The 25,077-nt window shown below is 57.4% G+C and overlaps 1 protein-coding gene across 2 annotated transcripts in view; it reads left to right on the top strand.

Annotated features, from left to right (window-relative positions):
- RASA3 (RAS p21 protein activator 3) overlaps positions 1-25,077 on the top strand; it is a 146,108-nt gene that overhangs the window by 80,095 nt on the left and 40,936 nt on the right. For both annotated transcript variants that reach the window (XM_054447115.2, XM_063650685.1), the window contains 4 exons: positions 9,547-9,641; positions 20,012-20,088; positions 22,193-22,273; positions 22,659-22,731. In XM_054447115.2, coding sequence (XP_054303090.1) covers positions 9,547-9,641; positions 20,012-20,088; positions 22,193-22,273; positions 22,659-22,731 — 326 coding nt within the window. The remainder of the gene's footprint in view (positions 1-9,546; positions 9,642-20,011; positions 20,089-22,192; positions 22,274-22,658; positions 22,732-25,077) is intronic.

The following is a 25,077-nucleotide window of genomic DNA, read 5'->3' as shown; positions in this document are numbered from 1 at the left end:
ACATTTTTTGAGTGACAACCCTAAGGAAAAAGAAATTTAAAAAATTTTTTGCACATTTTAGTAAGAGAAGCTGATCAAGTTAGTTCTGGAGTTATGTGCTCTGAAAAGAACCAAATCAGATATTTATTAATCATTCTGTTGACGTCATCTGCTAGTGGTCCTTGGTGGCTTTACGATGACGGTGACTGGACTTGGATGTTTCACTGTGGCTTTCGCAGCCATGAAAATGGGTGGCTGTCTGGATCTCCGGTAACGATTTATCTTTATGACGGCAATTATGTTGTTATCGGGCATGAAACACTGGGTTCTGTGGAATGCGTTTCTGGGTGGAAGCGCGCGGTGGCCACTGGCTTCCTGGCTGCGTGGTTCTCCTGGTTGTCTTGTTTCTAGCAGCTGCCCACGCCCTGAGGAAACCCCACCTGCCAGCAAGTTTCCCTCGGGGCGACCACAGCTGTGCTCAGTTGCAGGTTCAGGTCCAGGAGTGAGAGGTGCCCCGGCAGGTGCCAGAAGGAAGTGGGGGCGCATTCCTATGGGGTCCGGGGTGTGGGTTGGGGACGGGAGGGCATCTTCAGCCTGGAGGGGGAGGGCGGTGGCGACAGAAACCGAGAAAGGCAGCTGAAGCCGTGCCGGGATACGGCGCTCCGGCAAGTGAGACTTGGGGAAATAAAGGCCTGCCCTCAGCCCTCCCCAGCCCACCCCGGCACCTCCACCGGCCGCAGTCAGCTCCCGCCGCAGCAGGAGCAGAAGGAAGAAGTGTCCAGTGTCCGCGGGCCCCGGGCGGCATGACCGTAGCCTCCTCTGTCCGCGGGTCCATGGCCTACAGAGCGCTGCTGCCGGCGGGAACTGTCAGTCAAGCCGGGCTCCCAGCCGCAGGGCCGTGACCTGCGGGACACACGGGGCGCGGGCTCCTTCAGGATTCCAGGCGCAGGGAGGCGGCCTCTGCCTGGACTCGGCTGCCGGGGGCTGCACCCACGGAGCACAGACCAGAAACGATGGCTCCCCGCAGCTCGGATGCGTGAACTGCGGAAATGCGCGGGGCCGGGCTCGGCGCTGTCAGTCAGGAGCATTGGGGTCTCCGCCCCCTGTGCTGGCGCCTCCCTCCTCTTCCCGCTAGGCCTCCACCTTCCTCTGGGCCCCAGCTCTGGTAACACCACGTTCCCCTCCATTTGTCCCTCCAGCCCCTAGAGACTCTCTGAGGCTTCCCAATGGGGTGGGGATGCAGTGAGACCTCCATTCTTTTTTTTTCTTCTTCTTCTTTTTTTGTTTTTTTGAGACGGAGTCTCTCTCTGTCGCCCAGGCTGGAGTGCAGTGGCGCGATCTCGACTCACTGCAACCTCCACCTCCCGGGTTCACGCCATTCTCCTGCCTCAGCCTCCCGAGTAGCTGGGATTACAGGCACCTGCCACCACACCCGGCTAATTTTTTGTATTTTTAGTAGAGACGGGGTTTCACCGTGTTAGCCAGGGTGGTCTCCATCTGCTGACCTCGTGATCCCCCCGCCTCAGCCTCCCAAGCAGCTGGGACTAGAGGCGCCGGCCACCACACCCAGCTAATTTTTTGTATTTTTAGTAGAGACGGGGTTTCACCGTGTTAGCCAAGGTGGTCTCCATCTGCTGACCTCGTGATCCGCCCACCTCGGCCTCCCAAAGTGCTGGGATTACAGGCATGAGCCACCGCGCCCGGCCGAGACTTCCATTCTTTGTGTATAAATCAGGTGGTCTGCAATTGACATATGGTAAAGTTCACTGTTAGGTGTAGCCTTCACCAATGTATGCAGTTGTGTAGACAGCAGTACAACTAAGATATGTTCCCACAGCCCAGAACACTCCTTTGGGCCCCTTTGGGTTGGATTTCCTACCTGGCCCACAGCCGCTGGCAGCCGCTGCTCTGGGGCCTGTTCCCACAGTTGCCTTTTCCAGGAGGCCACGTGAGTCAAACCCTGGAGGGGCCGAGCCCTCTGCCACTGCGCTGGTCCCGCACTGTGCGGCTGTGAGCCAGGTCGCCCCCTTCCACTGCCCGTGGGTTTCCATCATACAGACACACCTCAGCCGCCTCATCCACTCGCTGGATTGTGTCTAATCCTCAGGACTTATGAATAAAGTCACCGTAAACATTCTCGGATAGGTCTTTGTGTGGACAATGTTTCTGTTTCTTATTCTGAGATAAATGCTTGGGAGCGAGGTTGCTGGGCCACTGTAGGGTGTGTGTTTACTTTCATTAAAACTACCCAACCGTGTCTCCAGGTGGCCGCCCAGTCTGCCTTCTTTCCAGCAGCGGGTGAGAGCAGCAGGTGTTTCGCATCCTGCCCGGCCCTTAGGACTGTGAGTTTTTATTCTTTAGTTACCGTTTGCACTCCCATAGGTGTGCACTGTCTCACTGTGGCTTTTATTGCGTGTCCGTGAAGAGTGGCGTCGAGGACCTTTTCTTGGGCTTAGTGACGGCTCCATTCCTTCTTTGGTACATTTTTCAAATCTTTTGCCCTTTTAATTGGGTTGTTTTCTTGTTACTTTTTAAAGTTCCCTGTATATTCTGGATACGAGTCTATCACAAGTGTGCTTTGCAAATATTTTCTTCCAGTTTGTGGCTTGTATTTCATTTTCTTACCATTGTCTTTGAAGAACAGAAGTTTTTGATTTTGATGGTCCAGTTTATCACATTTTTTTCTTGTATGATTTGTACCTGTGGTGTCATGTCTAAGAAAGTCTTGCCTATCCCATGGTTGTGGCAGTTTTCTCCTGGAAAGCGTGTGCTTTCAGCGTTTACATTTAGTTCCATGATCTGTTTCAAGCTAATTTTCACTTATAGCACAAAGAAAAGGGTCGAGATTCTGTTTTTTCCACATAGACATCCGTTTGTTCCGGCGCCCTTGGTTGAAAGACGACCCTTCCTCTGTTGATGACTTTGGCACATTTACAGCTTAGTTGGCTGCACTGTGTGGGTCTGTTTGTGGCCTCTGTATTCTGCTCCATCTGAGGTAGGAGGCGGGACTGGACTCTGGAGGCAGGGCTCGGACACCGAACCAAATTGAGGACTAGCTGAGACAGGGATGGGTGGAAGCAGCTTTCCATCAGACACACCTGCCAGTGTGCCATGTCAGCTTAACCATTGCCATGGCAATGCCTGGAGGTTACCACCCCTTTCCATAGGAACAACCCCGTGACTCGGAAATTACCACCCTTTTTCTAGAAATGTCTGCATAATCTGTCCTTTAATTGACATATAGTTAAAAGTGAGGATAATAAGACTGCAGGAGTGCCCGGAGGTGCCACTCTCAACACCCCTGCTCTGCAGGAACGGCTGAGACTCTCAACACCCTGCCCGTGGGGAGTCCTTGCTGTGCAGGAGCAGTTTCAGAGCTGTCACTGCCGCCTCCATAAAACTGTTTTCTTCCACCACTACCTCATTCTCGAATTCTTTCCTGAGTGAAGCTACAAACCCTCTGAGGCTAAGCCTCAATTTGGGGCTTGCCTGCCCTGCATCATATTGATCCACCTGTCCTCATGCCAATACCACACAGTCTTGATCACTATAGCTTCATAGCAGGTCTTATTTTGTAGTGTAAGATCATCAAATTTGTTCTTAAACTTGTTTTGCTGTTCTAGATGCTTTGAATTGCCATATATACTTTTGAATGAGCTTCTCAATTTCCAAAATAGTCCCACAGGAATTTTGACTGGGATTACATTAATCTGTAGATTAATTTGGGGAGAATTAATATCTTAACAAAACTGAGTCTTCAAATCCATGGACATGGTATATCTTTCCACACGCTTGGGTCTTTCCAATTTCTGTCATCAGTGTTTTGTGATGTGTTTTCAGCCTACACATTTTGCACATTTAAAAACATTTATTTCCCTGTGTTTTATGTGTTTAATGGAGTGGTTAAAGATTTCTTAGGTAGTCCACCAAAAGCACAAACCTAAAAGCGTAATTTTGTGAAAGGTGCTGTTTTTGTGTAATTTTCATGGTCATTGCTTGTATGTACAAATGCGGTCGACGTCTCCACACTGACTTTGTGTTCTCTGTTCTTGCTAAACACACCAATTAGTTCTATTAGCTTTGCTTGTAGATTTTTTTTTTGTACATTCTATGAATAAAGGCTTTTATTTCTTCCTTTGGGATCTGTATGGCCTTTGTTTTTTCCTCGTCGCCCTGGCTGGGACACAGGTGGGGTCAGAGGGAGGCACGCGCATCTCAGCCGCATTCCGTCTCGGGCAGCTTTTGCTCAGTTGTGTCCTGTGGCTGTTTCCCCTTTTTTTCTGGTCCCTCTGCAGCTGGTCCCCCGTCTGATGCCCTCCAGACCCCTGGCTCCTCCTTTTTGAACGGGCCTAGCCAGCACAGATGCAGCAGAACAAAGTGACCCTTCCGGCCTCTCGTGGTGAGAAGGCAGCCGCCTTTGCCTAAGTGAGAAAGGGAGGCCCAGAGTGTTTGGTAAACTTTTCGGTGTGACTCAAATAGATGGGGACAACCCTGTGGATTAGGCACATCAGAGAAATTTAAGTAGACGCTGTGGCTTTTAGATCAGGCATTCTCTCAGGTCAGCATCTGGAAATATGAACACGCATGCTTCAAATGTCCACGGCCCCCACTGTTGAATGCGGCTGGCTTCTAGAAGGAGAGGCTGGGGGCTGGTGACAGAAATGACCCCACGTCGGGAATGAGGTGGCAGGGGCAGGGATCCCTTCTCGAAGGGATTTTAAATCCTTTTGAATGTTGTGGATTTTGTTCTGTTTCTGTTACCTATTAAAAAATTAAGTGAAGTACTTCTAAAATTAAAGACTTGTAATCATGTGCCAGTTACAAGATTCTTACCCACGTAAATATGTGACTTCTCCCGTCCCAGTTTCAGCTCATAAAAATGTGAAGACACAGTGACATTGCAAGTATTTAAAACTTCGGACTTCAAAACTGACCCTCCTGTCCAGCTGAAGGCGTTTTGGAGTCTGAAGATTTATCCCTTTTCACTGAAATATATTGCCCAACTCAGTTTTAAGAAGTTTTTGCTTTCATGTGGCGTTATTCCTGTGAGACTCAAAACTGAAGTTCGTGTTGTGGGGGAAAGGGGAGGTTTTGCAAGAGCCACGCAGCGGTCGTCAGAGGAGAGGACAGAGCCCCCACTCGGGACCCTTGAAGTCAAAGGCGCCCGCCCAGGGCTGCCGGTGGGAGGGCGGGGGGCTCAGCGAGTGAGGCGGAGCGGGAGGGGGCGGGGGGGCGCTCAGCGAGTGAGGCGGGGGGCGGGGGGAGCTCAGCGGGTGAGGCGGGGCAAGAGGGGGCAGGAGGGGGCGGGGGGGCTCAGCGGGTGAGGCGGGGCAAGAGGGCGCGGGAGGGGGCGGGGGGGCTCAGCGAGTGAGGTGGGGGGCGGGGGGAGCTCAGCGGGTGAGGCGGGGCAAGAGGGGGCGGGAGGGGGCGGGGGGGGCGCTCAGCGAGTGAGGCGGGGCAGGAGGGGGTGGGGGGCTCAGCAAGTGAGGTGGGGCAGGAGGGGTTGGGGGGCTCAGCGAGTGAGGCGGGGCAGGAGGGGGTGGGGGGCTCAGCGAGTGAGGTGGGGGGCGGGGGGCTCAGCGAGTGAGGCGGGGCAGGAGGGGGTGGGGGGCTCAGCGAGTGAGGCGGGGCAGGAGGGGGTGGGGGGCTCAGCGAGTGAGGCGGGGCAGGAGGGGGTGGGGGGCTCAGCGAGTGAGGCGGGGCAGGAGGGGGTGGGGGGCTCAGCGAGTGAGGCGGGGCAGGAGGGGGTGGGGGGCTCAGCGAGTGAGGTGGGGGGCGGGGGGCTCAGCGAGTGAGGCGGGGCAGGAGGGGGTGGGGGGCTCAGCGAGTGAGGCGGGGCAGGAGGGGGTGGGGGGCTCAGCGAGTGAGGCGGGGCAGGAGGGGGTGGGGGGCTCAGCGAGTGAGGCGGGGCAGGAGGGGGTGGGGGGCTCAGCGAGTGAGGTGGGGGGCGGGGGGCTCAGCGAGTGAGGCGGGGCAGGAGGGGGTGGGGGGCTCAGCGAGTGAGGGGGTGGGGGGGCGGGGGGCTCAGCGAGTGAGGCGGGGCGGGAGGGGGCGGGGGGGCTCAGCGAGTGAGGCGGGGCAGGAGGGGGTGGGGGGCTCAGCGAGTGAGGGGGTGGGGGGGTCGGGGGGCTCAGCGAGTGAGGCGGGGCGGGAGGGGGCGGGGGGGCTCAGCGAGTGAGGCGGGGGGCGGGGGGGCTCAGCGAGTGAGGGGGCGGGGGGGCGGGGGGCTCAGCGAGTGAGGCGGGGCGGGAGGGGTCGGGGGGCTCAGCGAGTGCGGGGGGCGGGGGGGGCTCAGCGAGTGAGGCAGGGAGGCGGGGGGGCTCAGCGAGTGAGGGGGCGGGGGGGTGGGGGGGCTTAGCGAGTGAGGCGGGGGGCGGGGGGGCGGGGTGCTCAACGAGTGAGGCGGGGGGGCGGGGGGCTCAACGAGTGAGGCGGGGGGGCGGGGGGCTCAGCGAGTGAGGCGGGGGGCGGGGGGGCGGGAGGGCTGGGGGGCTCAGCAAGTGAGGCGGGGGGCCGGGGGGCGGGGAGGCTCAGCGAGTGAGGGGGCGGGGGGGCGCTCAGCGAGTGAGGCGGGAGGGGGCGAGGGGGCGCTCAGCGAGTGAGGCGGGGGGGCGGGGGGGCTCAGCGAGTGAGGAGACGGGGGGGCGCTCAGTGAGTGAGGCGGGGGGCGGGGGTGCCCAGCGAGTGAGGCGTGGGGGCGGGGGGCTCAGCGAGTGAAGTGGGGGGGCGGGGGGGCTCAGCGAGTGAGACGGGGGGGCGGGGGGGCGCTCAGCGAGTGAGGCGGGGCAGGAGGGGGTGTCCTGGCTGTCGTCCACCCTCGTGGTCTGCGCCATTAGAGGCCATTGGAGGGAGTCCACGTGGTGTGTCACTGGGTTTCTCTCTGAGCCTCCCTGGTGTTCCTTCTCCCACACGTGCTGGGGCCTGTTTCCTGTGCCGGCCCCCTCGGTTCTTGACTTGGCTCTCGCTTGCCCTCAGTGGTGGTTTCAGCATCCCGTGCAGCTCCAGATGGTCTGTGTATGTCTGTGTGGCAAAAGCTGAGCCGATGAGGTCGCCAGGCTGATCGTAGGAACCCATGAGTGCCTGTGTGCTGTATCTGCGTCCCGGTAGCTGTGGAACTGACCGGCCCTGGCTGTGAGCGGGGGGTCCCGGAGCTGTAGTTTGCTGGGAGGGGGCTCCGGCCCCGGCTGTGAGCGGGGGTCCTGGAGCTGGGAAGGGGCTTCTTCCAGGGCTGTTCCCGGGGCTGCTTTGCTTTGCAGAGTGGACGGTGTGAGGTGCAGCCGGCTCCCCTGAGGACACGAGATGAAGGTGCTGACGTGCATGGCAGGTGTCAGGAGCACTGAAGGCAAACTGTCCTGATTCCGCATCTGTCCTTTAGGCATTCGGAAAGCGTCTTTGTGCCTCTTTCCACCTTCCGCATCTCCCACCATGTCCTGTGGCCACGTGGTGCCCCATCATGTGGCCGACCCTGCGCTGTCCCATAGGGTTTGGAGCTGGTGCTGAGCTGGGCGTGTCTCAGAGCCTCGGAGTTTGCAGACAAGGGAGGGGCCTGGCGGCCCAGGCCCACGGGCTCTGAAATTAGTCACAGAACGGACCAGTCAGGCTGAGAGGTCTCGCTCGCATGAGCCCGCGCAGAGGAGCTCCTGAGGGAAGATGCGTCCTGGGACCTCGCGGGGTGGGGACGCTAACATAGGAAGGAACACTGGCAGGATGGCGGGGACGGAAGCTCCCTCTCCCTGCAGCCCCGGCCTGCTCGTCTGTGGGGTGTGCAGAGTGGTACCTGCCCCTTCCGGGTCACTGCAGGACCGACTGAGATGGCGCCTGTGAGAGGCTGGCAGTGGAGTGTTCCCGAATTTACTGAGGCTGGACAAAGAGTCAGGCCGAAGCGTGCGGCTGCTGGATGCCAGGCCGGGGTTGTTCCGACGGGAGCCTGCGGAAGTTTTTTGAGACACGGAAATATAAAAGGATCTTCCTTGGAGGAGAGAACCGGGGCTGGGCTGTGCTGTCCTGGCGTGAGGCAGGGTGGCCGGGTAGGAGGCCCAGGCCGCTCCCAGGAGCCTGGGTCGTGCACAATGTGCTCAGACCCTGCAGCTGCGGACGCTGCGGTGGAACCGGGGTCTGTAGGGACCCAGAGTTTCTCGCTTCAGTGACTGGACCAAGATCCTTAAGGAGGGCGTGTGTGTCTCTGGGTACAGAACGAAGACGTGAGGAGTCTGCCAACATTTCCTTCCTCACTCCTGCTCTCATGTGTGCTCTGCGATGGGCTCAGACATCACATGTGTGTGCGACTCCCTAGGAGTTCACGTGCGTCTGTCAACAGAGGTGCACGTGCTGCGTGGGTGCTCGCCGTGGTGGGTGGCGTGGTCCGCAGTGCGTGGAGCCCACTGGCAGGGTTGACGTGGTGGTGCCATGAAGGGACGCAGGATGGGAGATGGCTCGGTGCCCAGCGCCTGACAAGCCCTGTCCTGCCGGGGATGGGATGGGCATGCGTTTGCCCCGCCACGGGAATGTTTCTGGAATGAGGTGAACGTATAAGCAGATAATAATGGTTATAGATGAGAATTTACACATATAAGTCCATACTAGGTAAACGTATATTGTACAAATATATTCTGATATGTATTTTCATTGGAAGTGTAGCCCCAAAGTACTAAGCCTGTTTAAGGCACAGGAAACTGTTTAGAGTGGACGTCCCCAGACTTTGGGGCCCACACAAGTGCCCAGGGACCTGTGGTGGTGCAGATTGCAGCCCACACCAGAGCTTCCGTTCTCCTCCGTCTGGAGAAGGCCAGGAATCTACACTTTCAGGCTCTCCAGAGGTCCCAGAAGGCGGCTCATTCATTATACTTTAGAGGCACAGATTCAGACCAACCCATGTTGAGTGGGAAGGTGGCAGCTCATTCTAGCTGTCAGTCCTGCCTGTGAATAACCTGAGCACCCACATGCATGCACACGCATGTGTGTCCACACACACAGAAAGCCCTCTAGGCACACGCGTGTTTCAGGCTGTAGCTCGCATGGGTGCACACGTGTCTGTCTTGCGGCATGATGCCACTGCCTTGGTGGTATGTGAGGCGTGAGATGTTCATTTGTGAGAACGGAGCTCTTGTGCACGCAGCAAGCTCTGAGGCACCTCCTGCCGTGAGAACTGGCCACGGACCACAGTGAAAGTGAGGTGCGCATTGCCAATGGAGCGGACGTTGCCGCCTTCACAACGAAGCCTCTGGAACGCCTTACTGGAAGGGAGACAGCGGAGACTTACCCCTATACCTGATTATTTTGACTTTTTAATATCAATTTTTAGAGACACAGTGCCACCATGCCCAGCTCATTCTTTTATTTTTTGTAGAGACAAGGTTTCACCATATCGCCCAGGCTGGTCTCAAGCGACCCTCCCCCCAGGCCTCCCAAGCGTGGGGATTCCAGGCGTGAGCCCCTCACCGGCCGGTGCCCCATTCTGAATTAAACTGTTGGAAATAAGCTGCGGTGATGATGGGCTGGCTTCTGCTCGAAGGCGTCCTGGCTCTGGGGCCTGTGCCCGTGGTGAAGTCTTCTCTGCTTGTTTTGCAGGGAAGGTGGCCATCCAGAAGGAGGACTTGCAGAAGTACCACAACAGGGACACCTGGTTCCAGCTGCAGCACGTGGATGCCGACTCGGAAGTGCAGGTGAGACCCTCGGCGCAGCCCCGAAAACCAGAGCCCCGGGACACCATGGGGCTTCGAGACAGGCCCGGCTTCGACTATGGCTAAAGACGTAGATCGGACTTCGGCCTTGACTGGGAATAACGATGAGCAGATTGCGTGTTCGCCTACTTGTGCTTGGAGTGAGCGTGGGCTCTGCCATGGATTTTCAGTTGTGCGTGTTTGCCCGCTTGTGCTGGGAGTGAGCGCTGGCTTCGCGCACGGATCTTGGGTTGTACGTGTTCACCCATTCGTGCTCAGAGTGAGTGCGTGCTCCGCGTGTGGATTTTGGGTTGTGCTTGTTCGCCCGCTTGTGCTCAGAGTGAGCGCAGTCTCTGCAATAGATTTTGCGTTGTGCGCGTTCGCCGGCTTGTGCTCGGAGTGAGCACGGGCTCCACGCATGGATTTTGGGTTTTCCCTTTGGTTGCTGCCACCCTTTGTCATGCACAACTGAGGAAGCTGTGAAAACAAACATGGTGGGAAAGGACAGGCACGCATCATTGAGGGCCAAGAGAAAACACGGGTGGGGAAGGGCCGAGCCAGGGTCAGTCATCAGGGACTCTCACTTCCCCACGGTCGGCTGGGCGGGCTGCTCCCTGGCACGCGGTGCCAAGAAGGGTCTGAGCTGAAAGAACGTTCTCGTCTCCCGTGTCCGTTGTCGGAAGTGGCCAGGGGCTCACCCTGGCTTGCTGGGACTGTGTGCCGACTGGGGCTCACCCCGGCCTGTCCAGTGGGAGGAGCTTGTCCCACCTCCCCATGCAAGACCAGGGGCTCCAGTGCTGGGGCCCATGTCCCAGACCCTTGCGTTCACAGCTGCTCACGGACGGACGCACGGTGCCCAGCTGCCCAGCAACAGCTGCTCCAGGCTGGCCTGTAAGAGAGGGAGCAGTGGGGGTCAGTCCACCCAAGCCCAAGACTGCACCAGCTCCTGTGGTGTCACTCTGAGCCCTGGTCTGTGACACAGAGCAGCTGCAAAGGCCACAAGCAAGAGGCACTGTGGCCCAACCCTGGGACGTGGGGGGGTTTCCCGAGTGGGTCCTCAGCTGGGACCGCAGTGAGTGTCTGAGTGTAGGGTTGCAGCACAGCGGCCCTGGGACGTTGGGAGGGTGAGTGTCTGAGTGTAGGGTTGTGGCACAGCGGCCCTGGGACGCGGGAGGGCTTCCTGGGTCCTCAGCTGGGACGGCAGTGAGTGTCTGAGTGTAGGGTTGCGGCACAGTGGCTCTGGGACGTGGGAGGGTGAGTGTCTGAGTGTAGGGTTGCGGCACAGCGGCCTTGAGACGTGGGAGGGCTTCCTGGGTCCTCAGCTGGGACCACAGCGTGTGTCTGAGTGCAGAGTCCCAGCACAGGCCGCCAGGCTCGGAGCCAGCTCCCTCATCGGATTGCTGCCAACGTCCTCTGCAGGCCTCAGTTTTCCCATCTGGGTGGGTTTGTGAGGCGTGCTGGAATGGTGTGTGTGCCACTCGATGGCGCCTGGGGCATCGTAAAGTGGTGGCGGTGACGGTTATTTTTACTGCTGGAGGCTGGCATCCTGGACAAACCCCCAAAATAGGTTCCTTGTGAGGACTTTGCCCGAGACTTCAGCAGAGGCAACTGGGTGGGTCGGATGGAGGCTCCGTGCCCACAGATTCAGGGCAGATTTGGGTTGGGGAACTGGATGGCCTGGTGTCCTCCGGGAACCCTTGTGCCCCGGGAACCCTCGTCCTCTGGGAACCCTCATCCTCCAGGAACCCTCTTGCCCCGGGAACCCTCATCCTCTGCGCTTCACTGGGTCAAGGTTGCCATCTGCCGAGGTCATGGGCTGTGCACACTCCCATGGCCAGCAAAGGGTTCATTCATGAAGTTGACCATGAGCCCAGCTGCGGGGGCGGGGTGAGGCCCTCGATGGAAATTAAGGAGTGGAGCCAAGAGGCCCTGGGTATGGCCCTGCCCCAAGGGACCTGTGCTAATTGTGCCTCACACTTAATTAACTCTGCTTCCTAGGAAAGCACTGGCTGGGGAACCCACACGTGCTGTGGAAAGTGAAGGATGCTGTGATTACTGCAAAACTAATGACTGTCCTCGCAGCCCCAGAGCACAAGGGCCCCAGCGCGCTGCTCCCTCGGACCTTGGCGTCCTGGCAGAAAGGCGGGGTTTCCCACGTGCTGCCCGGGAGACCAGGCTTGGTGACTGGGCCGCTCCCGCCTGCGCGTCGGCGAGTTCCCCGGCCCTTCTATTCTGGGATACCCGCCGTCGCTGGGGTCTCCGTCACAAGGGCCTCTGAGCAGCAGGCAGAGTGCGGCCTCGTCATTGGCCTCAGATTCAACTTTGGTTTCATTGGCAGGTGTAGCTTTTCCTCTTTCTTGCCTTTTTTTTTTTTTTTAACTGATTTAATTTTGAAATGGTTATAGATTTACAGGAAGGCACCAAAACAGTACACAGGAGTGGCAAGGGGCGAATTCCCACCTTTCCCTGAAAACGGAAGGCCGTGCTCCCTTCTCCCGGCTTCCACAGGCACCGCCGTGCGCAGCTGGTGCAATGTCAACCAGGATGCCGACATTTGTGCAGTCCACGGACATTATCCAGATTTCACCAGTTCATAGGCACGTGTTTCTGTGTGTGTCTCTCTCTGTGTATTCTATGCTATTTTTTCCAGTTTTTTATGTGGTAAAACAGAGACATCATGAAATTTACTATTTTAACCATTTAAAACGTCCAGTTCAGTGGTACAGCATTAAATATATTCATAATATTGTACAACCATCACCACCACCCATCTCTAGAGCTCTTTTCATCTTGCAAAACAGAACCTCTGTCCCCTCTGTCCTCTGGCTAGAGTTTTATTCACGCGCTCCCGTCCGCCTCTTCCCCGCTGGCAGCCCCATGGCACTCTGTCTCCGATGCGGGCCAGTCCCCGTGGCTCATGGGAGTGAGCTCTGCCCTGCTGGTCTTTCTGAGGATGATGTCGCTCCGCGTGACGTGCTCCAGGTTGCTTGTGGTATCAGAACCTCCTTCCTTCCGAGGCTGAGGAATGATCCAAGGTGCGAAGCATGTGCTGTTGCTCCAGTCGCCTGTCGATGGGCTGTTGTGACAGTCGGTGCAACTTCATCACAGGGTAGATGGTGTAACCACCATGACGATCAGGACTCAGACGTTGCATCTCCACAAAGCTGTAAATAAGAAAGCCGCAGGTTGATCTCACGGCTGGTGGAATCTCATAACTGACGCCCGAGGCTGCGTGCCCGTGGCCGAGCCCAGCATCCTCCAAGCCTGACTCTCACTGTCCGGAACGTGAGGGTCCTGAACCGAGTGGTGTCAGTCTCCCGGGAATTTGCACTTTATGGAAGGGAAATTCGAGCTGTTGTCTAAAAGGGAGGAGGCAGGGTCAGTGCTCTCCAATGCCCGCTGGTCCCGGGCAGGTGCTTCGGATGCTGCCCTGCTCGCTTCACTGACGTAGTCGGCCCCAACGCCACCCAAAACATAGCATGACAGGGAGCAGTGGCCCTGCTGGACTCCAGCCAACCTTTAAAACCTCAAATCCAGGCTGAGCACGGTGGCTCATGCTTGTAATCCCAGCACTTTGGGAGGCTGAGGCGGGCGGATCACCTGAGGTCGGGAGTTTGAGACCAGCCTGACCAACATGGTGAAACCCCGTCTCTACTAAAAATACAAAATTAGCTCGGCGTGGTGGCGCATGCCTGTAATCCCAGCTACTCTGGAGGCTGAGACAGGAGAATCGCTTGAACCCGGGAGGCAGAGGTTGCTGTGAGCTGAGATCGCACCATTGCACTATAGCCTGGGCAACGAGAGTGAAACTCCGTCTCAAAAAAAGAAGAAGAAAAACCCCCACAGCTCCAGTCTCAGGAGCCACCATTTCATCGTCAGATGTCACAGTGACCGTCTTCAGGAAGGCAGGGGGTAGCCGTGTGGCTCCGTGAGTCCCTCCGCTCTGTGATTCCCAGGAACAGTCCTGTGTCCGGACAGCCAGTGTCACAGAAGGGCCCACGGGGGAGGCCAGCGAGCAAGTCACAGAAATGGGGGAAACACAATTAAACCTTTCTTGCTTCCTTCTGGAACGGCCACTGTTGGAAAGTCTTTGTTAAATCACTTTATTATGCAGAGTTGTGCTCTCTGACCCTCCCCCGACGCAGGGCCAGCGGGGGAGAAGCCAGCGTCAGATGCCAGCGGGGGCACCGCCTGTGACAGCGAGGCATCCGCAGTGATCTGGGCGCCTGGGGGTCACTGAGCTCCGTTTATAAACCGGGCGTTCAAGTGCATCTGTGACGTATTCAGAAAATAGCACAGCCCTGCAAGGGATCACAGCAAACCCCCCAGTCCGCCGTCCACCCGAGAGACACCTGCGTGTTTGCTCCTTGGAGTCTTCCAGTTGCACCGTGAAATCTCACTGGGCTAGAAATTCCAGACTCCCGCTACAGCCTCTGGGAATCTTGTGTTTGTGCAGCAGACAGTCCTCTGGGAAGGATTTTCAGAGCAAACAAAGTCACCGTCCGACGTCAAGCTTTCACATCTCTCCAGGGTTGCAGGAGGAGAGGGCCGAGGCTGGGCTTCCTTCCTCATGGCCTCTGCGTCCTGTCTCATCTGCCTGCTGACTTTGTCTCCTCTCTGCGTCTGGCGTGGAACAGCCCTGCATCCAAGGCACCTCTGTCCTGGCTGCTCTCTGGGCTGCTGCCTGCTCAGCGGGGGACACAGCAGCTGGTGGGTGGGGCCAGGACCTTGACCCGGCTCTGCGTGCTGCTCTCTCCCTGGGGAAGGCCTTCCTGAGAAAGATGGATAGGGACCACTGGCTGCTTTTTAGAAATTAATTAACTCTGTTTTGGGGGCAGTTCTGTGTTCACAGGGAAATTGAGCAGAGTACAGAGTTTCCATACACCCCTCAGCAGCCCCCACCCAGGGCCCCATGGGTGACAGCAGGTGACACTGCAGCCACGCGTTGTCAGGAGCTGGACGCTGGGGCCGCTTTGCTATGTCTGTGAGTTCGCAGGAGTGCAGTGCCAGGGACCTCAGTGCAGCGTCCAGGCAGGTGCCGGGGTTGGCAGCCAGGTCCTCTCGTTCCTTTCCTGTGCGAATTTGTGCCTTTTCCCTTTTGCTCTTGGTAGCCTGGTTTGAGGTTTGTTAATTTTATTGATCTCTCAAGGAATTTGCCATTGGCTTTGATTTTTACCTATTGGTTTCCGATCTGACTTCTGTTTTCTGTTCTTGGGCTCTGGGTTTAGTTTACTTATTTTTCTCAGTCTCCCAGCTCTAAGCTCAGGTCAGCGTTCAGATCTCCCTTCTGCTCTAAGCTCAGGTCAGCGTTCAGATCTCCCTTCTGCTCTAAGCTCAGGTCAGCGTTCAGATCTCCCTTCTGTTCTAAGCTCAGGTCAGCGTTCAGATCTCCCTTCTGCTGTAGTCTGTGCGGCTGGCACTCCAGATTCCCTTCCACCCCGAGCACTGCTCCCGCTGCATCCCACTGATTTTGATGAGTAACACTTTCATTTCTGTTTATTCTGGAACATTTTAAAATTTGTCTTGTGTTCTCTGATCAGTGTGTTATTTAGAACCATGTTGTTTAACCTCTAAACGTTTAGGATTCTCCAGCCTGCGCTGGCACCTGCAGATTTACTCACTGGCTTTTTTGGCAGGAGAAAGGGCCTTCCAGGGGTGGGTTTTGTTTGTTCCCACTCCTGAATCAGCAGAAGACGGAAGCACACAAGTCAGCCGGTCGGGAGGGATTCACGCTGCAGGAACAGGAGCAGCCTTAGGACCTGATGGTGCCCAGCCAGGTGCCCCTGGACCCGGCCAGGAGCCGGGAGAGCCCACGGGGGCCGCACAGCCTGCTGCTGGGTACCAGGACCCCCCCATGTGGTCGCGACTCTTCCTGAAGCTCCCGAACATGAATAGAGCTGCCTCCGTCTGCACAGCCTTGCAAATCTGAATGCTTCTGTCCTGAGGGAGTTTGCGCCCGGCATTTCAGAACGGGGATGAAGCGGTGGGGATTCTTGGTTATTCTTGGGTCAGGCACTTTCTCCTGTCTTTGGTGGTCAGGCCACTCCTTTAGCCCGTGGATAGCCACGGATAGCAGGCCCGCTGCCAGGCGGTGAGGACCACAGGCGGATACTCCACTCAGCTCTGAGCTCTGATGGGTGTGGGAAGAGGAGCTGTGGTCTTGGTGGGATCTTTGTTGTCATTTTAGGCACCTGCTTTCCACGCCCACAGTGCTGGCGTGGGGTACGTGCCACCTCCCTGGCCCGACATCCTTGTGGCCCCTCAGGACCTGCTCTGGGGCTGCAGCCACAGGGCTGGAAGGCCACACCCAACCTCCGGGCCCCAGAGTCTCAGGACAGCAGCGGAGGCCCCACCTCCCACACCCGCCTGGGCAGCACAGACCCCGTTCCGTTCCCCCTGTGAGCGCTGGGTCAAGGGTGGGAGTGCCGTGGGGCGTGGTGTCAAGTGAGGGGGTGCCGTGGGACATGGTGTCAGTGTGGGGGTCCCATGGGACGTGGCGTCAAGTGTGAGGGTGCCGTGGAGTGTGGTGTCAGTGTGGGGGTGTCGTGGGGCTGCACTGACGTGGTGTCAAGTGCGGGGGCGCCGTGGGACATGGTGTCAAGTGTGTGGGGATGCCGTGGGGTGTGGTGTCAAGTGTGGGGGTGCCGTGGGGAGTGGTGTCAAGTGTGTGGGGATGCTGTGGGGTGTGGTGTTAAGTGTGGGGGTGCCGTGGGGCATGGTGTCAGTGTGGGGGTGCCGTGGGGCATGGTGTCAAGTGTGGGGGTGCCGTGGGGCATGGTGTCAGTGTGGGGGTGCCGTGGGGCATGGTGTCAGTGTGGGGGTGCCGTAGGGCATGGTGTCAAGTGTGGGGGTGCCGTGGGACATGGTGTCAAGTGTGTGGGGATGCCGTGGGGCATGGTGTCAGTGTGGGGGTGCCGTGGGGCGTGGTGTTAAGTGGGGGGGTGCCGTGGGGCATGGTGTCAAGTTTGGGGGTGCCGTGGGATGTGGTGTCAAGTGTGTGGGGGTGCCGTGGGGCGTGGTGTCAGTGTGGGGGTGCCGTGGGGCGTGGTGTCGTGTGGGGGTGCCGTGGGGTGTGGCGTCAAGTGAGGGGGTGCCGTGGGACGTGGCGTCAAGTGTGGGAGTGTCGTGGGATGTGGTCTCAAGTGTGGGCGTGCCGTGGGGCGTGGTGTTAAGTGTCGGGGTGCCGTGGGGCTGCACCGACGTGGTGTCAAGTGAGGGCTGAATGGCTTTATGTTCACTCTCTGACCAGGGGCTTCGGGGTGTGCAGGTGGCCCCAGAGCGCGGGAGCCTGGCAGGGCCACAGGTGAGCAGCCCACACGCCGACACTGGGGCCATCCCCCTGGGCGGCCCTCGGGCACTCAGGACTCTTTGCAGACACCCTCATGCCTGGGTCCCGCACACAGAGTTAAATGCCGGCTTGGGGGCAGTGGGGAGGGACAGCAGGGCACCCCCAGCAGGGTAGCCCACGCCCACAATGCAGGCATCCTGAGAGTTCGCAGGCAAGGGTTTCAGAAGGTGGGGAGGCCGAGGTTGTGGCAAAGTCATAAATCGGTACATGGAGGCCGTACGTCGGTTTGACCTGAGAAGGCAGACATCACAACATGTGGCCCACGGGTCGGATATAGAGCGTTTTTGATTTGTGATTGGTTAAGGAGGAGAAGCTTTGTCCAAACAATTGAGATCAGCAGAAAAGAATGTTGGCTCTGGCCCACGGGCATGACCCCCTCTGGCCCCTGAGGAAGAAACTCAGAATAGAGCCGGGTTCAGGGTTCGGGCCTGTGATCCCCCCTGCATTTGTGGTCTGTGTTGGTAGATCTGTTTGGTGAGGGTCTCGGTTTTTGAAAAACAATTTAGGAACATATGTTAAGATGCTATTTTTAACCTGGGAATAAATATCTCCTGACTAATTTTTTGGCAATTATTTTATTATTTATTTTGCTTATTAGGTGATATACCTCTCAAGGCTGGCAAGGTGTCTGGAATATTTTTGAAGGAACTCTAAGGTTTTTTAATCGTTTAGGTGGGTGGGGCCTAAGCGGGGTCCCTGCTCCATCCGAGGTTCTGCACCAGGCCACATGCTGCAGGGCTGCCATCGGTTCTGCCATCCACGTCTTAGCGCCAGGCATTCTGCCCGTCCATCCCGCCCTCCCACAGGCAGGGACAAGCCCTGCGGAACAGGCCTTGGCCTCCACGGAGCCTCAGGAGCTGGAGCTCAGGGCCGGGCCAGGCAGAGCCCCTGAAGCATAGATGAGTCTGTGTTTATCCCATCCATTCAGTGCCATTCAGGCTGGAGCAAATACAGGGACAGTGGTACACACAGGTAGGCACACATAGCCGCACACACACACAGGCAGACACAGTCACACATACACACAGGCGGTGCACACACAGGCAGACATGCACACACAGTCGCATGTACAGACAGGCGGACAAATACATACACAGGTGGACACACACAGCCACGTGCACAGACAGGCAGACACAGTCGCACACACACACAGAAGGACATGCACACAGCCACACACAGACAGGCAGACACACAGCCATGTGCACACAGATGGACATGCACACACAGTCACACGCCCACACAGACACATAGGCACATGCACAGAGAGGCAGACACACACAGACGAACATGCACACACAGGCGAACATGCACACAGCTGCACACAGGTGGACACGTACACACAAGCGGATACACACAGTTACATGCACACACAGGTGGACATATAGTCACATGCACATAGGTGGACACAGCCACACACACAGATGGACACACAGTTGCACGCACACAGGCAGACACACAGCCGCACACACAGGTGGACACACAGCTACACACAGGCGGACACGCACACACCAGCAGCACAGATGGACACACATAGTCGCATACATGCATAGGCAGACACACATACACACAGTTGCACGCACACAGGTAGACACACAGCCACACACACAGGACACATAGCTGCACACACACACAGCAGCACAGATGGACACACACACAGCCAGATGCACAGATGGACACAGGCGGACACACACACAAATGGACATGCACACAGCAGCATGCTCACACAGGTGGACACACAGAGCCGCACACACAAACCGCATGCACACACAGGCAGACACACAGTTGTACGCACAGACAGGTGGACACACACCCACAGTCATGCACACAGACAGACAGGTGGACAGACACACAGCAGCACACAGAGACAGACGGATCTAGAGAGACAGGTGGACCCGCATGGCAGCCTTGCTGTCTGTTCTGCTAGAAGCCCCCGTGAGCCTTGCTCTCTGTGTGAGTCTTGCCCTCTGTGTGAGCCTTGCCCTCTGCGTGAGCCTTGCCCTCTGCCTGAGTCTTGCCCTCTGTGTGAGTCTTGCCCTCTGTGTGAGTCTTGCTCCCTGTGAGTCTTCCCCTCTGTGTGAGTCTTGCTCCCTGTGTGAGTCTTGCCCTCTGTGTGAGTCTTGCTCCCTGTGTGAGTCTTGCCCTCTGTGTGAGTCTTGCTCCCTGTGTGAGTCTTGCCCTCTGTGTGAGTCTTGCTCCCTGTGTGAGTCTTGCCCTCTGTGTGAGTCTTGCTCCCTGTGTGAGTCTTGCCCTCTGTGTGAGTCTTGCTCCCTGTGTGAGTCTTGCCCTCTGTGTGAGTCTTGCTCCCTGTGTGAGTCTTCCCCTCTGTGTGAGTCTTGCTCCCTGTGTGAGTCTTCCCCTCTGTGTGAGTCTTGCTCCCTGTGTGAGTCTTGCCCTCTGTGTGAGTCTTCCCCTCTGTGTGAGCCTTGCTCCCTGTGTGAGTCTTGTCCTCTGTGTGAGTCTTCCCCTCTGTGTGAGTCTTGCCCTCTGCGTGAGTCTTGCCCTCTGTGTGAGTCTTGCTCTCTGTGTGAGTCTTGCCCTCTGTGTGAGTTTTGCTCTCTGTGTGAGCTCTCCGAGGTTCCTGCAGGCCTCCATCCGGCCTCGCCCGAGGGGAGGTAAAGGCAGTGGCCCCTGCTCGGGAGACAGCTGTGCTTCCCCTCCGCTTTGTCCTGACGGACACACAAGAGCAGCCTGCAGCGTCATGCCTTTGGGGGTCAGCTTCACTGAATGGCTGTCTCCCACATGGTTGGACCCCTCACTTCTGAGGCAGTGACCTGGTCTCAGCAGAGCCGAAAGCCTGGGCAGCCGCATGGCGCCGAATGGTCAGGCGGGCAGCTCTCCTGGAGGAAGGCCACAGCTGGGACTCTGTGTCCCAGGGGTGGGGTGGTTGGTTGGACGTGCCCATCGGCCAGGGCAGGGCAGAGCCACCTGCTCCCTTTGTCCTCTAGGCTTTCCCTGGGCTGCGCGGCCCTGGTGGCCTGTGGGAGCAGCGCCACAGCCTCTGACACCGCGTCCTCGTGCCTTGCAGGGCAAAGTGCACCTGGAGCTGCGGCTGAGCGAGGTCATCACAGACACTGGGGTCGTCTGCCACAAGCTCGCCACACGGTAAGACACGTCCTCACCAGGGACGGAGCGCGCAGCGAGTGGCACATCTGGCTCCCGAGGAGCACGCAGGGGTTTTCAAACCAACGCACAAGAATTTCCAGAGCCGGTGGCTCCCCAGAATGACACTGTTTAGAGGTTCTGGCCCTCCAAGGATGACGCTGTTTTAGAGGTCTTGAACCCCCAGGATGATGCTGTTTTAGAGGTTCTGGCCCCGCAAGATGACAGTTTTAGATGTCCTGGGCGCCCAGGATGATAGTTTTAGAGGTCCTGGCTCCCAGGATGACACTGTTTTAGAGGTCCTGGCCGCCCAGGATGATGCTGTTTTAGAGATTCTGGCCCCCAGGATGATGCTGTTTTAGAGGTGCTGGCCCCCCAGGATGATGCTGTTTTAGGGGTCCTGGCCCCCAGGATGACGCTGTTTTAGAGATTCTGGCCCCCCAGGATGATGCTCTTTTAGACGTCCTGGCCCCCAGGATGACACTGTTTTAGAGGTTCTGGCTCCCAGGTGACGCTGTTTTAGAGATCCTGGCTCCAGGATGACGCTGTTTTAGGGGTCTTGGCCCCCAGGATGATGCTGTTTTAGAAGTTCTGGTCCTCCTCCAGGATGACGCTGTTTTAGAGGTTCTGGCCCCCAGGATGATGCTGTTTTAGGGGTCTTGGCCCCCAGGACGATGCTGTTTTAGAGGTCCTGGCCGCCCAGGACAACGCTGTTTTAGAGATTCTGGCCCCAGGATGACGCTGTTTTAGAGGTTCTGGCCCCAGGATGATGCTGTTTTAGAGGTTGTGGCCCCCCAGGATGATGCTGTTTTAGGGGTCTTGGCCCCCAGGATGACACTATTTTAGAGGTCCTGGTCCCAGGATGATGCTGTTTTAGAGGTTCTGGCCCCCCAGGATGATACTGTTTTAGAGGTTCTGGCCCCCCAGGATGATACTGTTTTAGAGGTTCTGGCCCCCCAGGATGATGCTGTTTTAGGGGTCTTGGCCCCCAGGATGATGCTGTTTTAGAGGTCCTGGCCGCAGGATGATGCTGTTGGTCCTGGCCGCGGGATGATGCTGTTTTAGAAGTTCTGGCCCCCCTCCAGGATGACGCTGTTTTAGGGGTCCTGGCCCCCAGGATGACGCAGTTTTAGAGATTCTGGCCCCCCAGGATGATGCTCTTTTAGACATCCTGGCCCCCAGGATGACACTGTTTTAGAGGTCCTGGTCCCAGGATGACACTGTTTTAGAGGTTCTAGCTCCCAGATGACACTGTTTTAGAGGTCCTGGCTCCAGGATGACGCTGTTTTAGGGGTCTTGGCCCCCAGGATGATGCTGTTTTAGTAGTTCTGGTCCCCCTCTAGGATGACGCTGTTTTAGAGGTTCTGACCCCCCAGGATGATGCTGTTTTAGGGGTCTTGGCCCCCAGGATGACGCTGTTTTAGAGGTCCTGGCCCCAGGATGATGCTGTTTTAGAAGTTCTGGTCCCCCTCCAGGATGACACTGTTTTAGGGTCCTGGTCCCCAGGATGACGCTGTTTTAGAAGTTCTGGCCCCCTCCAGGATGACGCTGTTTTAGGGGTCCTGGCCCCCAGGATGACGCTGATTTAGAGGTTCTGGCTCCCAGATGACACTGTTTTAGAGGTCCTGGCTCACAGATGACGCTGTTTTAGGGGTCCTGGCTCCCAGGATGACGCTGTTTTAGAGATTCTGGCCCCCCAGGATGATGCTCTTTTAGACGTCCTGGCCCCCAGGATGACACTGTTTTGGAGTTCCTGGCTCCCAGATGACGCTGTTTTAGGAGTCCTGGCCCCCAGGATGGTGCTGTTTTAGGGGTCCTGCCCCCCACCCCCCCCGATGACACTGCTTTAGATGTCCTGTCACACACTCCCAGCGTCCTCACTAAAGCACATGCTCACCTTAGAGGTGTTGTCTTGGGCTTTTGCAAACAGCCAGCGTGATTCAGCATCACACCGAGGCAGAGTGGCTGGTGTGGCCCTCCCTGCCTTCCAGTGAGGAAACTGCATCTCACCGCTTGAACTCAGGCCTCCTGCCCGACCCAGAGCTGTCTCACCATTTGCCCGGGTGTCCGCGTGCCCTCCTGATGCCGCCTCTGCTTCTCTCCTCAGCATCGTCGAGTGCCAGGGTCTCCCCATCGTGAACGGACAGTGTGACCCCTACGCCACTGTAACGCTGGCAGGACCCTTCAGGCAAGTTGCCTCACTCCTCAGGTTTCTGTTCTGGTCCTGGGGGGCTAGGTTCCAGCTCTGAAATCACGAGACCACTGCCTCATTTGGGAGGAGGCAGGAGGTTGCGCTTTGAGGTAGAACATGAATTTTTACTTCCTTTTGTTTTCTTTATTGCTCTAAAATTGCTTTGTAGAAAATGAAGCCTTCGTGCCCTTCACGCTGGGTATTTTTGGCTCAGTAAAGGTTCCTGGTTTGCATACCATCTGGAATTGGAGACCAGCAGAAATATTTATAAAATAAATAAAGGCAATAAGTGACTTGTGCATTTGAGAGCTCAGTTTTACGACTGAGAGACTTGGAATCAGCAGTGTTGCTTTAATCCCAATCCTTTCTCTCTCGATAACAGATCGGAAGCAAAGAAGACGAAAGTGAAGAGGAAGACCAACAACCCCCAGTTCGATGAAGTGTTTTATTTTGAGGTTGGTATCTTCGTGGGTCAACGTCAAGTGGAAACTCTGCACCTGAGACACGTTGGCAGAAAGTCTGGATCAGAACGATCTCGGTCTCTTCCCTCTGGAAGGAACTTCCAGAGAGGAGCCAGCCCCGCCGGCTGGCCCTGGGTTCCCTCCAGAGAGGAGCCAGCCCAGCCGTGGAAGTTCCTTCCAGAGCAGAGCAAGCCCGGCCGGCCGGCCGGCCCGCCCTGGGATCAGAACGATCTCCATTTCTTCCCTCTGGAAGTTCTTTCCGGAGAGGAGCGAGCCCCACCAGCCGGCCCTGGGTTCCTTCCGGAGAGGAGTGAGCCCAGCCAGCCAGCCCTGGGGATTGGACCCGTGGCCCCAGGACCTTTCCCTCCTCTCCCGAGAGAGAAAGGCCATTCGTTGTCTCCCGAACTGGCCCAGATTTGAGTTAAAAGATGACAGATTAATGCTTTCCAAATTACCAGGACCTTGGGGGTTTTTGTTTTTTTGGCTGCTCCACCCAAGCATCCCTAAGCAGGCGGAAGGCTTGTTCCAGTGGAAATAGGCAGGGTTTTGAAACAAAGGGGAAAGGATTCAGACACAGAGATCCTCTCAGAACATGAAGCACCAAAATCCGTGAAAAGGAGGGTACAAGGGTGCCCCTGGTGGAGTGGGACCCGTGGCGCAGTTTTGGGACAGCTGCATCTCGTGGAGTGAGGGCCTGCCATGTGGCTGGTGCAATTTTGGGACAGCTGCATCTCGTGGAGTGAGGACCTGCCATGTGGCCGGCGCGGTTTGGGGACGGCTGTGTGCAGGGCCTTTAGGCAGATGCTCTTCCCATCCACAAATGTTCCCCTGCACAGGCCCTGGAGATGTGAGGATGGATGAGGCCTCTGTGGCAAGAGCATGGCCAGTCACGCCTGAGGGGTCGGGCGGGCTCCCCTGAGCCATGATGGCTGAGCGGGGCTTGATGCATGCAGCTCTCAGGGGACCATAGGAGAGTGGACCTACCGGTCAGTGGGTCCTGACTGAGCAGGACCCACTGGCACTGCTGAGGCTCGAAAGGGCCCCACAGGCAGAGGTGGGAACTTGGTGTCCGAAGCCAGAGCCAGGCTTTCAGGGCCACTGTGAGGAGGGCTTTGGAGGTGGAATCTGTTCTCTGTCTCAAATGGAAGCCTCACTTATAGACAGGCAGAGAAGATGGTTTTGCCAGAGCGAGGGAAGGCAGGGAGCTGCCAGGCTCCCAGGGGCTGGGTGGGCCCTGTTGGAGGTGCAGGATCTGCACCTCCATCCTGCAGCATGGACCGAGTTCCAGGTGGCAGCTCCCCCCGCCTCGGTTGCTGGCTCGGCTGCCACACACAGAGGTGTCATACACACAGTGGGGTAGAGCTCGCCCACTGCCCGGCCACACACAGGTGCTCATCACACTTGCAGTGTTCTCACACCGTTTCTACCATGTGCACTCCCGTTTCACTCTGTAAAGACGTGGATCTCAGCCTACTCGAGCAATTTAGTGACCACAGAGTCTGAAAACCATGGTCTGCATCACCACCTGTGGGGCTCCAGGGAAGGTCCGGACCTCGCTGACCGCTGCTATGTGGGACGCACGGGGCCCTGCTCTTTGGGCTCTGTGACCTTTCACTCCATCTCCACCCCTTCGTTAGCAGCCACGGACCTCTTTCACCAGAACCCTGTCTCTTTCGGCTTCAGCTGCTTCTGATCCAGCTGGAGGCCGAGCCCCGGGGAGGGAGCATGTCCCCCGCAGGATGTGGTCAGACAGCCACCTACTGGGAGCAGACCCAGGAAAACAGATGTTCCGTTTCCATGGGAAGCAGCATCTGTACCATTTTCTTCCAGTAGACACATTAAGGCCCTTTAACTCTCTAAATGAGATTAAATAATCTCATAAATTTGGTAGGAGCTGCCTTCATTCACTCAACAGATGTGTCAGGTGCCAGCACCGTGCTGGTCATCAGCTGGTGATAAGATGTGGGAGGAAACAGAGGAGTCCGAGGCCACCACACCAGGCCAGCATGGTAGGGATGCAAACAGACAAGCCCCTACAATAGCTCCCGACCTGCCCTGCAGAGAGGGCGTGAGGCAGGGGCACTGGGGGCTTCCTGGAGGAGACATTGCCTGACCTGCTCTGCAGAGAGGGCGTGAGGCAGGGGCACTGGGGGCTTCCTGGAGGAGGCATTGCCTGACCTGCCCTGCAGAGAGGGCGTGAGGCAGGGGAGCCGGGGGCTTCCTGGAGGAGGCATTGCCTGACCTGCCCTGCAGAGAGGGCGTGAGGCAGGGGCACTGGGGGCTTCCTGGAGGAGGCATTGCCTGACCTGCTCTGCAGAGAGGGCGTGAGGCAGGGGAGCT

This window comes from Pongo pygmaeus, chromosome 14 (genome assembly GCF_028885625.2).
Source record: "Pongo pygmaeus isolate AG05252 chromosome 14, NHGRI_mPonPyg2-v2.0_pri, whole genome shotgun sequence".
Lineage (NCBI taxonomy): Eukaryota > Metazoa > Chordata > Mammalia > Primates > Hominidae > Pongo > Pongo pygmaeus.
The sequence above is the reverse complement of the archived record's forward strand: the minus strand, read 5'-3'. Positions and strand labels throughout refer to the sequence as shown.